This window comes from Nannobrachium achirus (assembly GCF_963921795.1).
Source record: "Nannobrachium achirus genome assembly, chromosome: 12".
Lineage (NCBI taxonomy): Eukaryota > Metazoa > Chordata > Actinopteri > Myctophiformes > Myctophidae > Nannobrachium > Nannobrachium achirus.
In genome coordinates, this window is record NC_137832.1 from 36,884,056 (window position 1) to 36,902,579 (window position 18,524).

Consider the following 18,524-nt stretch of genomic DNA (forward strand, 5'->3'; position numbering starts at 1 on the left):
GTTAGAAAGAGAGAGAGAGAGAGAGAGAGAGAGAGAGAGAGAGAGAGAGAGAGAGAGAGAGAGAGAGAGAGAGAGATGTGTGTGTGAAGGGGGGGGGGCAGCAGCAGTGAGGGGAAGACCCTGCCTGGTCCTCTCATGCCACTGGGAGAGAGAGAGACTGATGCAAACACTCCTTCGTCCCGCTGCATCCAGTCCCTCATCCATCCAACCATCCAACCACCGGTCTATCCCATTCCCATCCATCCATCCATCCATCCACCCATCCATCCATTCATTCATTCCTGTCTGACTGCGTCGCCAGTCAAGCCGGAGCCGATCGAGGCGTGCGCGGCGCGCGTATGAAGCGAAGTGTGTGTTCCGTTGATATGAAGAGCCGGTGGTTTATCGAACCGACAGAAGAATGAAAATGCTCCGGTTCCGCAGCCCCAGCATTCGCTCCCTGGACCAGGAGATCCTCTGCACGGTGCGGCTACTGGACGACTCGGAGATCTCCTGCAGCATCCAGGTACACTGAGACCACCCAAGACCACCCCTGCATGCACGCATCATGCTCCATGCCTCTCGCAGTGCGCCGCCCGCCAGCCTTGCTCTTTATCTAATAGCTCATTGTTGTGCTTATTCAATCTTGAGGACAATGAGGAGGCACGCGAGCGTTATTTTTAATGGAACGCCATAACAACTGATCACGTCAAAATGTCACACTGTTCTTCGTTATAGGCTGCTACAGTATCTGGACCCTGTTTGTTTATGGTTTGTGGATTATGTCTCTGTGCCACCATCATCATGGTCATTTTCATGATCCACCAGTTCACACATCCCCACTGTGATGTATTCCCCTCCATTTCCCACGAGGCCCACGCAGCATGTGCAATAAACCAAAATGTGACAATTTAATTAAAAAATAAATAAAAAAAAAACATAAAAAAAAGAAAACTATCATCAATGATCTTCTTTCAAAAGGGTGTTAATAGTTAAGTTTAACCATGCATGCTTGCATGAATCAAATAGACTAGGCTACTTTTTGATATTTTGTGCATTATGTATGAATGTGTGTTTATCTATATTTTGTGTGTTTTGTTTGTTGAATCAATCAGAGGAGTTGGAATGAAGTTTAAATTGATTAGGGAAAGGATGTAGCTCCATGGGTGTGGTGGTGATTATGGTGGTAACAATGCGGAAGATGACTACAGTTTTGTGATATTGATTTCAATCAAATCATTCATGTCAGCCTGTGTGTGTGTGTGTGTGTGTGTGTGTGTGTGTGTGTGTGTGTGTGTGTGTGTGTGTGTGTGTGTGTGCGCGTGCGTGCGTGCGAGAGAGATAGAGAGATGCATAGCCTCCCTGCATGTTTGTGATGATTGTTGATACACTGTAGTACTGGGTATTAACTCCACCCAACCAAACTCATCCACCCTCATTTCTCACATGGCCCTCTTCTAGCGCCACCATGAGGCAGATTATTGCAAAACACATGTTTTGACACTGCTCCTACATACTTTGCCCTAAAATCATGCAAAGCGGTACACAGTATGTCTCTAGACTCATGTCATCAACATGGATCTGTCCCATTTAGTGCCACCTTCAGGCCCATTTTTTCAAACACATTTTTGGACACTGTGCGACCTGACGGTTGCTTGTCTCCTGATTAGGGAGTCTTACTGGTTGTTGATATACAACTCATCCACTGTCATATTGCATGCATGATAGCCATCACATTTAAACTCCATGCACACAGCAGTGCTCTCTGGTCAATATTTGAACAAGATGAACGGGGTGGGTCAGTTTAAAAGGCTGGGTTTGCACTCCCAATGTATAACCTTGCATCACCAGACTTTCCATCTTGGAGCAAAGCCTGGTATTAGTTCCAAACTGGTTTAGGGGGAAAAAAAGAAGAAAAGAAATGTGGTTCCGGTGATTTGTTCCGGTTGGCATTCCCCACGTAATGCGAAATAATTTGTTTATTCTCGGTAGTCGCACTACAGTTAGAATAAAAGATGTAATGAACTTACCAAATGATTATTATACCAAAAGAAACAAAACGATTATACCAATTTTAAACTAAGGGAATCATTTTGGAGGTGCACAGTCGCCTGATGACTACAACATGGTGTAAAGTTATTTCCGCTCCCGACCAGATCAGGAACCCGAAAATGGTATTGATCCCCAGGCTACACAATGTATAATGTCGGCCTCTATGGTGAAGCAGCAGGAGCTGATGGTACACAGGGGTCTTCAATGTTTTCAGGCCAAGGACCCCTTAGTTTAGAATAATCCATATAGTTTGATCGTTTGACAGCACAATTGTAATATGTGGTTTCAGATATTTAACCACTTGAGCCGTCATTACCTAATAAACTCTGTACTCAGTCTGCTCTTTTTCCCCTCTACACCAAACCCCTTTGCCGAAAATAGACGATCTACAAGCTCACAACGCCTCGCAGCTGAGCTTGTAGATCTGCTATTTTTGGCTAAAGTTCTCAGAGTATGGACGCTAGGATTCAAGTGGTTAATATACAAAAGGGAAAAAACGCATGTTCTCCCTGTGTCTCCTATAGGGTTGATACCCTCAGAAAAACATGCAGTAATCCTGGTCTCAATAATGCCTCCCCCTGGCCAGCCGGGGCGCTTGATGGAGGGGAAAGGAACTGTTTGGAATAACGTGTTCCTTCCACGTGCTACGTCCATCCCGGGGAAGTCCCCCCTGTCAGGTGAAAAGAAACAACTTGGTCTACTCATGCATTGAAGGAAGCATGAGGTCAGTCCGTTGTCTCCCCAGGCACGGCAGAGGGAGAGCAGAGCCCAGGATTACATAGGCAATTGGCACTGGGTGAAAAATGGGTTGCAAAATCGTGGGATAAAAATTTAAAAAAAGTTTCTATCACACAAAGATTTGGAGGACCCCCTGTAGTAACTCTTGAGGACCCCCGAGGGGTCCCCTGTTGAAGAACCCTGCTGTAATGTTCATTTCATTTCTCAGAGTTAAATGAACACAGAGGATTGTACTGTGTTGTAGGTGTGGAACTGCCTCGTAAACATTTCAGTGAGATTTACTGTAAATTGGAAGGGGATTATACTCTAAATGCCACTAAAAGAGATGGTAGTATTATTTGTAGTCACTGACTGCACTGCTGCTTTGGCTGAGGAAAACCCACAAAAATCAACAGAACAGTGCCAGAGACATGCAACTTGTTTCCCTGACACGTTCATGTATATGATGTATTGTGCACTTGTAGGTGTAAATGTAGGTTAGTAAGGGTTTGACTCCAAACCAACCCATCTATAAGTAGCCTACTCTCAACCACTGAAGCCATAAATATACTTCGGCATATGTCAAAAAATGGATCGGCGGTTCTGGACAACTCTGGATATCCGAAATACTTGCTCGGCGGCGGCGGTCACCGACTCCCTCTTGTCTTTGCTACTTACTGCGCACAACGAGTTGGAAGTCGGTCAGCCCCATATATACACATGACCATATATGGGCATAGAGTTCAGATCTGTCAGGCTCTGCGCAACTGGATCGCTATATGGGCATGCTACCTTTTATACCCATAAATGGAGCTGAATGATTTTGCACCTGATGCCATGACACACATTGGGGTTGGAAACTGGGTTATAGCTAAGTCGTGGTGACATGAGCATGACACCAGAGGTCCTCTGGCCTGTCCTCCGTCTCTTCCTCCCTTAAAGGACAACTTTGTATTTTTACAACAAGGGTTCAGTGGCTAAATATGTATTTTTACACACAATAAGCCCATTCCCAAGATGCACCGCAATCACTCATGGGCAGATGTGACAAATCTGGGGGCTAGTAGTAAAAAGAAATCGATGCCGGCTTATTGTGTCTAAAAAGATATATTTAGTCACTAGTACGCATGCCTCCGCCCACTGAAATCTAAATCTAAATCGCTAAACGTGCTAAAACGATACAACAAAGTAAATGAAAACATTTTAACACTCACCTTTTTTTTCCTCTAATTACAATCTAAAATATGAACCCTTGTTGTAAAAAAAACAAAGTTGTCCTTTAAGCCAATGTTAATGTAAGATGTTGATGTTTTGAAAATCTTTGATGGCATGCAAAATTAGGGACTCCCTTTTGGAAGTAGTTAACAGTGAAATTAATCATTCTATTCCGTTGAGGCAGCCATAATGATTAGACCCATGCCACAAAGCACATTGTTTTTCGTTTTTCTTCTTTTGGCCACATCCTTTATACTTGTATTGCGTGTAGACGCAACCTGAAGAGTGCTTGAGTGAAGCTATTGCCAACTTTCTGCAGCTCCTAAACCGTGGCTCAGGATTATTCAAACCCATCAGACAGTACTTTAAATACAGTACAGTATAAGGAACAGTATAACTGGAGGAAAATGATATTCTCGCACACCACCTCAGCAGTAGGCTATACCCCCTCCTCAGCAATGAACGGTACAATCTCTTTTCTGAAGTACTCCAAAGTTCACAATGGAATACTCACCTCTTCCATAATACCTATACCACTTCCTTAATTCTATCCTGTGATTTTATTAGATTTTGCTGAACACTGTCTGGTGTAAAGGTATATCCAAGTATATAGGCTACATTACGTAACTAAGATAACTAACATGTGTGAGCATCCACACTGATGAACAATGTGGTGTGGATTCAGCAATCTTTTAAAATTATAGATTTATTTATTTTATCTTGATAGTTGTGGATGGCCCTTAACTAGGTTGAAGATGCAGAGGTCAAACAGGCACTGGCCAACATGTACCTGATTAAATACCACTTCACCTTGAGTGGTTCTGAACAGTTTACCAGCCTCCAGTCCTGTTTTGTCACTCTAGACGACCAGACCGACTCGTCACATGTCAAACTAACTGCCCCTACATCTACCCTCTCAATCATTTATTGCATACCATTAAGTGCACTGTATACAGTATGCAACTATGCATACAAGAGTGCAGGGAGATACATGTTTTAGCAGCAGCCAGCAGCTAAAGTACAGTATGCGCAACCGTGTGGGTCAGTATATTCGAGAGCCCAGCCAAGAGCATGTTAAAGTTCATGAATCACAGTGTCCAAGAACATCAAACGTGACATTTTCACTGGAAGATGTGCAAGAGAAATTGTGTCCCGTGTCTGTTCTGTACAGTACAGTACATTTCCTCGCAGGTGTTGGCGTGTCTATGTAACAGTATGTATTTGTGGGCATGGAAATGGCCATTTGTGTTTCCAGCTGGCTGCATTCTCCTGTTCTCTCTTTAATGGCTTTGTGTTCCAGTGCTTCTCTGCTCCTCCTACATATTTCATGACATCCTGTGCCTCCTTTTTACGCTACACTTCTGCTGCTCCAACACTCCTCTTTCCACTGAGCTATCTTCCATCCTTTAGGCTACCTTCTATCCTGCTATCTCTGTTTCCTCTTTGCTCTTCTTGTTTATGTCTGTGTTTCATTGTGTGTGCTCTCTCTTTCATTGGCTCCATCATGATTCATATATAGGTCAGAAAGAGAGTCCAGAGGCGGCAACAGAGAACATGTAATCATAGGCATTGTGTGGGATGTTCGCTTGAAGGAATTGTTTGATATTCTCTTTAAAGTTTGCCAAAAAATGTTACTTCATAGGGCAGTAACCTCTTATCCACAACCTCTTGTTAAATGGTGTTTGGCACCGAATTGACTAAACAAATGAAAGTGGATGAATGAAGCCTGTAAACGGCTAGCGTGTGGGTAAGGTTTTGAGACAATGGAGTATGCAGTGTTCCCATGGAAGATAATATAATTTAATTGGCCATTATCTTCCCTCTTTAGAGGAAGAACAGGTCTCATTGTTAGATACGCTCCCTTACGAGCCTGTGAGCAGCCTGGGGTCCTCAGGCAGGAATCGGCTGGTTGTTCTTGAGTCGAGGGTGAAGATAAAGGGTGGCCGTGTCTTTGCTGTCAGGGCTTATCGGCTCTGGAACAACCCGCCTGAGGAGCTCAGGCTTGTTAAATGTGTGTATTCTTTTAAATACTTTCTTAAAACATACTTTTATTGAAAGACCTGTAGACATTTTATTGTTTGATTTCTCAAAATGTTTTATTTCGCACTGCACTTTTATTTTGTACTAGCAGAATGAGTGGCACAAAACAACAAATGTGTTAAAAAAACACGTTATCATCTTGCCTGGCATCTGAAGACACTTCATCCCATAGCACCTCTCTCCTCAGGAGTTACCAGGGAGGGCCCAAGGTGGAGGGGCCTTAATTATGTCATACTTTAGCTATTGAAAAATAGCAGATATACAAGCTCACAGCTCGGCACCGAGTGCCACGCTGCGAGCTTATAGATCTGCTATTTTTGAACATTTTTGAAAATATGTGAAAATATTTGCAATATGTGCAAATTCTGCTTCTGGGGGATCCCTGGAACTAAATATTTTGAGATGGGGGTCCGTGGCCAAATAGATATCATGTTGAATCTGATGGATTCTTCTCATCATTATCCCTTAATAATAACGAGGAAGATGACGGTAGTGTGTGAAATTGATAGCAATAATTCATGTCAGGCTGACAGGCTGTGTGTGTGTGTGTGTGCGTGTGTGCGTGTGTGCGTGCGTGCGTGCGTGCGTGCGCGTGCGTGCGTGCGTGCGTGTGTTTGTTTACGTGTGCGCACCAGAGCCAATTACAGCCTACAGCACAGTGTAATTATATTCCTATGTTGTTTACTGTTGCATCAGATTAGCCAAGGCAGTGTCGATAGACTGAGGGATGAAATAAGAATCAAAGAAATGTTACTGTTATTGATGAAAATGTGTTAACACTTGTATTCATTAGTGTACCATTTGCATCTGTTTCATACTATTTTTCCTATTCTCTGTTATTTCCAAGGCTTTGGCAATACTTCATACTAATAGCTTATTTGTATTTCATTTTTTTGCAAACAATTTAAACTAAGCTTTAATCTGAACTGAAGAATTTTAGAAGGGCAGACTGAGACATGTGTTCAATGTGCAAACAGGTGTGTGTTATACGCTCGCTAGGATTGTGTATTTGGCGTCCATGTGTGTGTGTGTGTGTGTGTGTGTGTGTGTGTGTGTGTGTGTGTGTGTGTGTGTGTGTGTGTGTGTGTGTGTGTGTGTGTGTGTGTGTGTGTGTGTGTGTGTGTGTGTGTAGAGTCAGTGAGTGCACGTGTCCAATCTGCTGCTCATGTTCAATCAGAATGTAACCTCACTGCTGCTGGAGGAGACAGGGGCCAATCGATATGTCCTGACCTCCTCTCTCCATCCTACTCTCCTTTCCTTAATTCCTTTCAGCTCTCTTTCCATATTTATTCCCCTTCTCGCCCTTTGCCACCCATTCACCCTTCTATTTCTACCATTCCTCTCATTCTGTATCATCTATTTGCCCTCTGAGTGTTCCTATCTCCACTTTTAGCTTCCCATTGAGCTCCTCTCCTCTGACTTGAGCACGCTGTCACTCTCTCTATTTCAGCTTAATCTATACTCTGTCTTACGACGCTGTCACTCACTGAAAATAGCAGATCTACAAGCTCACCCGAGCTTTTACGACTATTTTTGGCTTGCAACAGCGTCATAGGACCGAGTATAAATGGGGATTATAATTCATGTCCTCCTCTATCTCTCTCTCTCCCTTCATCTCGGTGACACATCATGTATAATTAAGGAAGATCACTGTCCTTTGCGAGGAGAACATGGGTCAGCTGTCACCGATGCCCACAGCTTCTGTGCATGTGAGTGGGCGTGTGCATATGGCATGCTTTCAAACCTGTCTATCCCGCATGAAAGATTGAAACCAACCACAGGTCAGAGACCTGTAGTTAGTTTCCAACTACATATGATAGTCACTCTAAAGGAGCAGTGCGTGATCGTTTCAACCACTTAATGTCATTTACATCCTGATGATGTTTCCTATCCTGGTGTAAAGCTTACCTTTATCAATGCGTTCCCTGACGGATGCATATGGATGTTATTCACAGCAAAATTTGAGAAAAATAATACATATAATATAGTGTAAATGGATCCATAAGAGTACTTCCAAGTTGAGTTAATTTGCTGCAGCTTTCTGTGTATAACCTTTCACTCCATATGCAATTTGAATCTGTGAGGCGAGGAGATTGTATGTGTGGAAACAAGTGTGTGTGTGTGTGTGTGTGTGTGTGTGTGTGTGTGTGTGTGTGTGTGTGTGTGTGTGTGTGTGTGTGTGTGTGCGTGCGTGCGTGCGTGCGTGCGTGCGTGCGTGCGTGCGTGCGTGCGTGCGTGCGTGCGTGCGTGCGTGCGTGTGGGGGGGTGTGTGATGCTAAGGAGTGGACACACTATTATTTGAGCTTATAGGCATTCTTCATAGCTGGTTATAAATAGAAGTACTTTTCTATTCTTGTGCTGCTCGCCGGCGCCTCTTTGATGTTCCTCCGATGATGACTGAGATTTAATCCTCCTTCTGACTTCTGCCTTGAGCTGAGAGGAAGCAGAGAGACAGACAGAGAGAGCAGTAAGAAGGGGAGGTTCATAGAAGGTGAAGGGAGTTATAAGAGGCAAAGTGGCAAAGACAGAAAGACATCAGCAAGAGAACCAGAGAGGGAACGGATTTCTGAAGTGGGAAGAGGTAGAAAGGATGAATGAATGAAAAAGCTGTGGCTTTGAAGGTGGAAAGATGAGAGGCAGGACAGTAAGACAGGATGAACAACAGAGGAAATTAAATAAAATAGAGAAGAGGGATAAGGAAAGAGGAGAGCGAGAGAAAGAGAGACTGATTTTTTTTATGCCTTCCAGAGTGAGTATGCTTATTAGCCTTTGTCTTGGCCATAATGGATTTGGAAACATTTATTTTGTCAAATCATCAAGGGCTTTACTTGCATGTTGCCAAGCCCAAACCACACCAATGATATGCAACTCCCAGCAACCGAAGGGTTGCATGAAACTACTGGCAACCATTATCCCCAATGTCAGTTGCAAGGAGTTACATTGGTGTGACATGGCCTTAAAACTGTTTGGTTGTAAGGAGTTTCATGGCAAATTATTCGCATATGCATGCACACACATGTGCACGCGCGCGCATGCATAAAAATACCACTAACTTCATCATTTGGTACCATTTGTACTCAAATAAATAAATTAACACTGACATAAAGAATGTCTCTCTCTCTCTCTCTCTCTCTCTCTCTCTCTCTCTCCTCCTATATATATTGTAGACCTATATATAATATATACATAAACATTTGAAGCTATATTAACTCATTTTGCTGGGTACACTCCTGGAACCCCCTCGAGGACCCCTGGGGTCCACGGACCCCACTTTGAGAAGCACTGAATTAGTGGTCTGCCACATACATACCAGAGTGATGAGCATGCATTTGAAAAGAAATGGGTTCAGCACCACCATATATCCTGATAATTTATGGCCATACATTTAAGCTTATTGCATTGTGTGTTCATGCATGAACATATGTGAAAGGAGGGTGTACCGTATGTGTATTTGTGCGTGCGTGCGTGCGTGCGTGCGTGCATGCGTGTGTGTGTGTGTGTGTGTGTGTGTGTGTGTGTGTGTGTGTGTGTGTGTGTGTGTGTGTGGGGTCCATGTTTGTGCACACACGCTTTGTTCGTCTGTGTTTCCCTGCATGTGCATTCCATTGTGTTCCATGCTGTTTCTGTGTTTGCACGTGTATTGTGTGCGACAGTATGTGTGTATATACACTTGACATGACATAACTCATGATGACAGGGTAATTGACTAGTCTCCTTGTCCATTGAAGCAAGGTCATGAGTGGATCTCTCAGCGATGGTTTGAGCAGTGCTTTACCAGTGGGTTTAATTAGAAATGTATCTATTCAATCAACTAGAAAATTAGTCAGGGGTGTTCAAGCGGTCACAGACATTTTTAATTTACTCTCTTATCCATTTCACACTCAAACAAACAAAATCATACCCTACATCTACGGGAAGTGGGAGGGTGACAGGGTATTGTTTTAGAATACATTAGTGATAGCGGTTGAAGGTCCTATAAATGCTTTCTTCCACTGTCGTTTATTTTCTTGTATTCTCTTCCTGATACAAATGTTTTCCCAAGTGCAATTCTTGGCAATATCATAACCTTAAATCCCCACTCAAAGTGACTTAAAGCAGTGGTTCTCAAAGTGGGGTCCAGGGACCCCTGGGGGCCCCAGATTTTTTTTTAGTTAATATAGCATCAGAATCAGTTTAACATGCACTTTAACCTATTTTATACCAACATTGGCAATCTACAAGCTCTCAATATGTCACACCACGAATAGTGAGCCTGTAGATCTGCTTTTGTTTTTTAATTAATGAAAAAACTTGAAAAGTCTTGAACAATTTGGAATCATGTTGAAAGACATAATATAAAATAAAATAAAATATTCGAGAACCACTGACTTAAAGGAACACACTGGTGGTAAGGCATGTTGTTGAGCTCATTGACTATGCTATATTGGTGAGACATATTAGGTGGTGCAGACTAAAAAGGTTTAAATAACATGATTCTTTTTTACTTTTATTAGACATAACGAAACACAGACTCTGAACGTGACCAAGAAAAACATAATTCTGACATCTCATAACTCTTACTCGTGAATGTGATTAGTGGTTGCCATATTTGGCATTTGAGCCTCCTAGAGAGTACTTTATCTTTTCAGACGTCAGAAATAACATTAAGTCCTGGAGACAGATTGTGGTGGAGGGTGGACTTGGGCTACGGGCTATGATTGAGACGAAAGCTACGACGTCTAATTCCTTCTTGGTGAAACTAGCAGGTGTAATTATTGGCACCCCAAAGATGGCTGTCAAGGTTGTTGATATGTTGATATTAAGAGTTTGTGCCTAGCGTGACGAAAAAGCGAGACTAGAACCCAGCCTGCTTGGGACAAGAGAAGAACATACTGTATGGTTATGGTTGGCAGATGACAAGTCACACCTGTCATAGGTGTCACTCGTTCCTGGAAAAAAGCTGCCAAGTCTGGCTTTTGTAAAATGAACCCTGTGTAAGACCTTCAACTGAATTAGACTTAAGCGAGCACATGAGTATGTATTATTGATCTTTATACGACCACCTCTTCCCGCTGTTCATCTGCCAAGTCAAATTCTTGCTCTGCTTCCCATTTACATATAACCCCTGCAAGGGAAAACACTTTCAGAGATGATATAAGGTCATATAGGATCGAGATACCGCCTCGTCAACCACTGGGTACGAGTTAGTATAATCACGGGCCAGAAAATAATGAAACAGATGGGAGGTAAACTAAACCTAACACAGATATCTTCAAAGGAGGCAAATGAGCCCTCACTTTATATAAGACTTGCAGCACTGACTCAATTATTCAGTTTTTAACACATTTATATGACTTTAGAAAAACGGTGACATGTACTGTACTGTATTAACACTGTTATGATCTTTAACCACATGAACCCTAGCGTCCCGATTGTGGGGTGAACATTCAACGAAAATAGCAGATATCATCTGGTCTGCTTTTCACCGCCAACGCCGGCTCATTGATCCGTCCCTTCTGTATCCGGGCCTGGTCTCTGGATCAATCCATTCACCGGGTAGGGGAGGGTGGAGTTTGGGTGGATAGAGCAAAGTCTCACTACAAACAACGGTGGTAGAACAACGGACTCACTCGCTACCTTTCGCCGTGGACTGAAGACTCACCTTTTCAGACTCCACCTAAACCCTTAGCACTACTGTCACTCCATTCAATAATCAGGCAGGTCGTTTGTAGAACAGATGTTTATTAAACACCAAACACCGTCAAACTAGTAAACGGAAAAGTAAATAAATCAGGAAATGTACAGAAACACAAACAACCCATAAAAAACGTAACAAAGAAAAATGCGTCTGAAATCAAATTACCTCTCTGGCTGCATTGCGATATGAAAGGAGTGAAGGGGGGGGGAAGAAGTCCAAAACATAATCCCAAACAACAAACAAACTGAAACAAATGTAAATACAAAACCATCAATAAAACTCATAATGAAATAAAGTGTACAACTTAAATATTGACTTGAAAAAGGTATAAACAGTGACATTAAAGTAAAACGAACCTTGTCAACTGGATGACATGCTTGGACCAAACAATTCATGCTGTTCCATGGACAGCATGACAAGACTGAAGGCTGAACCGGACATTGACTGGGGGTTACCATATATGGCCGTGGCCGGAAGTGACGTGAAACACAATATCCGGTAGCTCAGAAATAATTACAAAAAAAGTAGAAAATAAATATAAAGTTGCGGCAGCCAAACTCCCACCAAATCAACCTTGATTTCTAAATGGGTTACAACAAAACAAAATAAGTTTGACAGTGAACTGATTCTGCTTCAGCAGTACAATAGCCTTTGTACAGGTCCATCAAAAGACCTTTCACATAGTCATTCATTAAGACTTTCCCATTCCCAAACCTTACATAAGGGCTAGGACAAGGACACATTTCTTTAAAGTCATTGATTTCAAGGTTCCTCTTTTCCATTAGACTTGATTAACTGTTGAATGCATCCTTTATGAAACTTAAACATGCTTTTCCTTGTGGCTTCACCTTGTAGTGGAAGACCCTTTACTCTTTGACATTTGAGACAACGGTTTCCAAAAAGAGAATCCTTTTAGGTTGACTGTCCACACTTCCTTTGCCTGTACATTAGTACCATGGGCCTTTTGAAGTTCAGGATGTCCTCCCACCATGATCTCCTTAGCTCTCTTTAAGTCTTGGCCAGGGACTTAAATTTAAACCTTGTCTGGTAAGCAACAAAAGACATGAAATTAACACATCCAAAACAAACTTTAGTCAGTCCAAATTCTTAACATTGTCCAATTCGAGCCACTCTAGCGTAGCACTGATCTGTGGTGATAACTGTGTTATAACTGAGCAACACATGCTTCTCCCATAACTGAGCAAAGGACGTCTCCATTGGTGGTAATGGCTCTGTTCTGAGGTAAGTACACTTCCATAACTAGTATTTGAAAGTGGTGTGTAGCTCTTACTGTTGGACATCACACAGCAACCTAGCACATAGCATTGAGTAATCTATAAATTGAACAGTGTTTCAAGAACTTGTCAGAAAACTCCCACTAGAGAGTTGTTAAACTCTGGACAAGTACAAAGGTCTGCATTCAAGGATGTGCCTTGCTGAGCAATCAAAGACATGCCCTTCATCCTTTGAGAACCAATGTTCTCCTTTACCTTTTGGTAATGATCCATTTTGGCATCGCCACAAGGAACAATGTTCTCCAAGTTAAATAAGAAATATAAGAAATATAATAAAGAGAAGAAAAATACAAGAAAAATGCAAACATCATCTCTTCTTTTTGCGAGACAGGAACAATTAACGGCACAGGCTTTCTTGGGTCGAGTTGGTCGTTCCTTCTTAAAGGACAAGGGCACCACATGACCCTGTGACTTATGGTTGCTTCCATTCTTCAACTTAGACTCTAGTTTGACATCTTGAGCAACCACTTCTTTGACATGACCTTTGCAAACATGGACCTCATTCTGAAGGTTAACTTTAGGCTTCAGTTTAGGAGTCACTTGCTTTAAGGTGACATGGTGACTTACTTCAATTGCATCTTCACACTCACAAGGTTCACCATTACTGATAACACTCCATCCCAGATCCGTTCTTTGGGCATACGGCTGATTTCCCTCTCCGCAAACAACCTCTCGGGGCATGAGAGCTAGCGGGCAATTATATCCAATTAAGAGGGCAATTTCGCATTCTTGATAAGGTGCTATTTGACTTGCAAGATGCCGTAAATGAGGCCAAGCTTTAACCGTTTCAGGAGTTGGAATATGAGACCTATTGGCTGGAATTAATTTGCGAGTGTACATGGTTGGCACTGTGACTTTAGTGTCCGAAAAGAACCCTCTGACTTTGAGACCTGTGAGTTTCTTACATGAAACGAGTGTACCACTGGAAGACATAGTGGACAACTTTACTTTAACAAGTTCTGTGGAAGTATGCAAAATGTCTGCAACCTCTTCAAGTATGAAAGAAGCATTACTCATTGTATCAAGCATGGCGTAGACGAGTACTTCTTTGTCAGGCTGCTCTGCTGTTGAAACATAAACAGGTACGATGGAAGTGGTTTGAGAGTGTGTTCCCTTGTGCACACTGTGAGTCATTACTGCATTTGTTTGAATTGGTGTTGCTTGTACTTCATCTCCATTAAAACGTAATTCCTTGGGTTTAAAGTGATCATCATGGATGCAAGTTGGGTGACGTTTATGGCAAGTGGCACACTTCATTCTACTTCTGCAGTTCTTGGACTGGTGGCCAAGTTCTAAACATCCGAAACAAAGCTTCCGACTCTGAATGTACTGAACTCTGTCAGCTAGTGGCTTGCATGAAAAGTCAAAACAATTTTGTAACCCATGTTCAGGATTATTACAAAAATGGCAGGCGATGGGTTGCTTATCAGTGGTGGTAGTAAATGTTCTTGCCTCCGTTGGCTTCTTGGACGTAACAGTTTGAGTTCTGGATTGATGGCGATCATCATACTCACGTTGTCTCAATGCGCTATATGAAGTGATGGGGTTACATGCAATACTGGATTCAAGGTTGAGAAAAGTAACGAAATATCTGAAATTGGGGAAATGACCATGTTGTAGTTGATATGTGGTGGCTGAACGGTTCCATCCTGTAATCAACCAGTCTGGTAATTTTGTTGTAAGCATTTGGTTTTCCATTGCATCATTTAAGATATTCAAATGTGGATTATGAGCAATGGCTGATTCACAGCTTCTTAGAAAATCAACGTACTTCCTTAATTCAACACCATCTCTTTGAGTAATTTTCGGCCAACTTTGTAACTTGTCCCTGTATGCCTTGGCAATGATAAATGGGTCACCATAACGCTCATCCAAAAGGATCCAGGCAGCATAATAAGCTTCATCACTTTCCATCAAAAAGTAGCCATTGATAGCCTCCTTGGCTGCTCCACCAACATACCTCTGTAGGAAAAATATTTTTTCCACTGTGGGCACATTTTTCCTTTCGATTAATGTTTGGAATGAAGTTTTCCAAATATTGTATGTTAAAGGTTCTCCTGTGAATATGTTGGGTTCTGGTATGGGTAGTCGGTTGGCTGTGATGGCTTCTGCAAGTACTTTAACCATAGTTGACATATCTTGTACATTTGCACCCTCTTGTGGTGATGGTGGGTGCTGCTGACCCATATTGCTGTGAATTGAAATTGGAGGGACTGGTAGCTTAGCTTTAATTGCCTCTTGCCTTTTCAGTTGTTCCAGACGTTCCACTTCTCTTTTAATTGTTTCCATTTCTTGCTTATGTTGAAGGTCTTTGGCTTCCATTTCTTGTCTGTATTGTAGATTTTGAGCTTCCATTTCGTTCAATTTTTGCTGCTGCTCTTCTTGTTCAGCCATGATTTTCAGGAATTCTTGTGTGGCTTTGTTCTCAGCTGCCGTGTCAATATGCTCATCAAGTGATCTTTCATCCTCTGCTGGTAAAGATAGGCTTCCCACGGTGGTGTCAAACACTGAACTGACGTCTGGCCAATCCACTTCATCTCCAGTTCCTTGAATTTGAGCATATGCATTTTTGACAACATTTGTAGTGACCTCATGGCACTTATCAATTTTTCGACGCAAGTCGCTGGTTGGCACTTCAATGCTACGGTATTCATCATAAATGTGATTTAACTTCTCCAGGTCCCCTTCGACAGCTTTGATACGTGCCTTTAAACTTTCCAGTGGGCCCCGGTTGATAACACACCTTTTGGTTCCTTTAGCTTGGCTTTTCCATGAGTCATAAATGCAATCAAATTTAGACGACAATTCCTGTAACTTTTTATCATGGAGACCTTTTCCTTTTTCAGTGAGGGTGCGAGCTCTTTCTCCTCTGCGAAGGGTTAAAAATTGAGGTTCCGACATTGTTCCATCATGCCTTTTACTGGGTCTGGCATCCTTCTTATTGGGTCCTGGGTTGGTTGGTTCCTTGGCTGGTGGTTCCTTAGCTGGTGGTTCATTGACTGGTTCGGTTTGCGGTGTTATTTTAGCTTGTGTTATTGGTTCCATTGTACTTGGCAGTGGCGGCCCTTTAGATGTCTTTGACACTTGTGACATCTTAAAACTGTACCCCACACTCTTGACCATAAATGTACCATACACTTAAAACCATAAAATCACCATACTCAAAACCATTCCACATGAGCCACGTATAAAGTGTCGAATGCATACATTTAATTCAACCAACAGTATGCAAAACACTTAAAAACCAACCCTTGTCACAATAATAAAACCAACCCTTTTGTCACAATAATAAAAGAAATCAGGTTCACTCAATGACCCTCATTTGCATGTGAATGATGCGATTTCTCTTAATACGAGTGTCTCTTTAATGTCTCTTCATCCTTTGCACTGTTAGCCCACTGTTCCCTTTGGAACACTTAACGATGGTGTGTAACTAACCTGTGTGCCTTTGATGACGAACGAAACAGCGTGTCCTTGTTAGCAGGCTTACATGCGCTGTGAAGTTGTGAAGTTGTGAATTGTTTGGGGGGAGGGGGGCAAGAAGAAGTCCCTGCAGGCTGCTGCGTCCACCGACTAGCCTCGTTAGCAACGGCCGCTTGGTGCACGTTCGGCTGGGCTGCTACGCTGTGACTCTCTGGTAGACCTCACGCTGGCTGCTGGGTGAGTGGCTGTTGTTTGGACTCTCCAACGTTGGATGCTAGAGTTTGACTGTCACTCCATTCAATAATCAGGCAGGTCGTTTGTAGAACAGATGTTTATTAAACACCAAACACCGTCAAACTAGTAAACGGAAAAGTAAATAAATCAGGAAATGTACAGAAACACAAACAACCCATAAAAAACGTAACAAAGAAAAATGCGTCTGAAATCAAATTACCTCTCTGGCTGCATTGCGATATGAAAGGAGTGAAGGGGGGGGGGGAGAAGTCCAAAACATAATCCCAAACAACAAACAAACTGAAACAAATGTAAATACAAAACCATCAATACAACTCATAATGAAATAAAGTGTACAACTTAAATATTGACTTGAAAAAGGTATAAACAGTGACATTAAAGTAAAACGAACCTTGTCAACTGGATGACATGCTTGGACCAAACAATTCATGCTGTTCCATGGACAGCATGACAAGACTGAAGGCTGAACCGGACATTGACTGGGGGTTACCATATATGGCCGTGGCCGGAAGTGACGTGAAACACAATATCCGGTAGCTCAGAAATAATTACAAAAAAAGTAGAAAATAAATATAAAGTTGCGGCAGCCAAAACTACAGTTAAATCAATGACCATACATGAAGCTAGTTAGCATTTGTCTTTTTAGGTTTCTTTAGAACTTTGATTATATTGTGTTTTCTCTAGATAGATATCCATTTACATTGTTATATTGCTGTTAATGTACTGACCTATTATCTTGTTTATTATTGTGATGTTGTATCTGCTTATTGTAAATCGCTTTGGATTAAAAGCGTCTGCTAAATGCCTAAACTGTAAACTGTAAACTGTATTTCTGACAACAGACACAGTGGATTGCCTTCATTAGTGAATTGCCATCAGGTTGTGTTTGTAGTCGCTCAATGAGGGATTATAGAGGCTCACTTTCCCCAGACAATCTTTCTTAAAAACTGTCCATGGGACGTTACTGACAAATTAAAACAATGCTAGGAAAATATTCTCCTCGGAGCACAGGTCCCCACCAGAGCAGGTAGCTCTGAGAGAGAGGGCGAGATCATTTAGCGACCTACAACCGGGTCGCGACGTGGTCGGTAATTTTCAGTGACTGGGTCGCTAAATCGACCGACTGGGACGGTAAAACCACCGACCGGGACGCTAGAACCACCGACCGGGACGTTAAAACCACCGACCGGGACGCTAAAACACCGACCGGGTCGCTAAATCGACCGACCGGGACGCTAAAACCACCGACCGGGACGCTAAAACCACCGACCGGGACGCTAATTCCACCGACCGGGACGCTAATCCAGCGACTGGGTAGGTAAATCCACCGACCGGTGGTCGCTTCCACCGACCACCGGGCTACTAACCCTAACCCTAACCCTAACCCTAACCCTAACCTCAGTAACCTTACCTCAGTTAGGCTAACCTGCCACGCAACCTCCCGACCGGGTCGCTAAATCACCGACCGCGTCGCTAAATCACCGACCGCGCCGCTAAAGCGAGCGACGGGGTCGCTAAATCGACCGACTGGGGCGCAAAATCTTCCGACCGGGTCACTAGATGTACCAACCGGGTCGCTAAATCTACCGACCTAAAACTGCAGGCAGGTCGGTAGATTTAGCGACCGGGTCGGTCGGTTTAGCGGCGCGGTCGGTGATTTAACGACCCGGTCGCTCGATTTAGCGACCCGGTCGCTCGATTTAGCGACCCGGTCGCTGAAAACTAACGACCACGTCGCGACCCGGTTGTAGGTCGCTAAATGATCTCGCTCCTACTGTGGGCCAGCAATGTTTCACAGCAATTGGATGTTGTGTTAATTTTTTGAGGCATTTTGTTCAAAACGGGCCACTCTTGCAAACTTTGGAAGCAAA

At 42.8% G+C, this 18,524-nt stretch overlaps 1 protein-coding gene across 1 annotated transcript in view; it reads left to right on the forward strand.

The window, feature by feature from the left end:
• Positions 1-386: 386 nt before the first annotated feature.
• Positions 387-18,524, forward strand: part of frmd3 (FERM domain containing 3) — a gene marked incomplete at its 3' end in the record, with an annotated part of 96,743 nt that continues 78,605 nt past the window's right edge. The window contains exon 1 of the mRNA XM_080738621.1: positions 387-505. Coding sequence (XP_080594747.1) covers positions 401-505 — 105 coding nt within the window. The 5' untranslated portion in view covers positions 387-400. The remainder of the gene's footprint in view (positions 506-18,524) is intronic.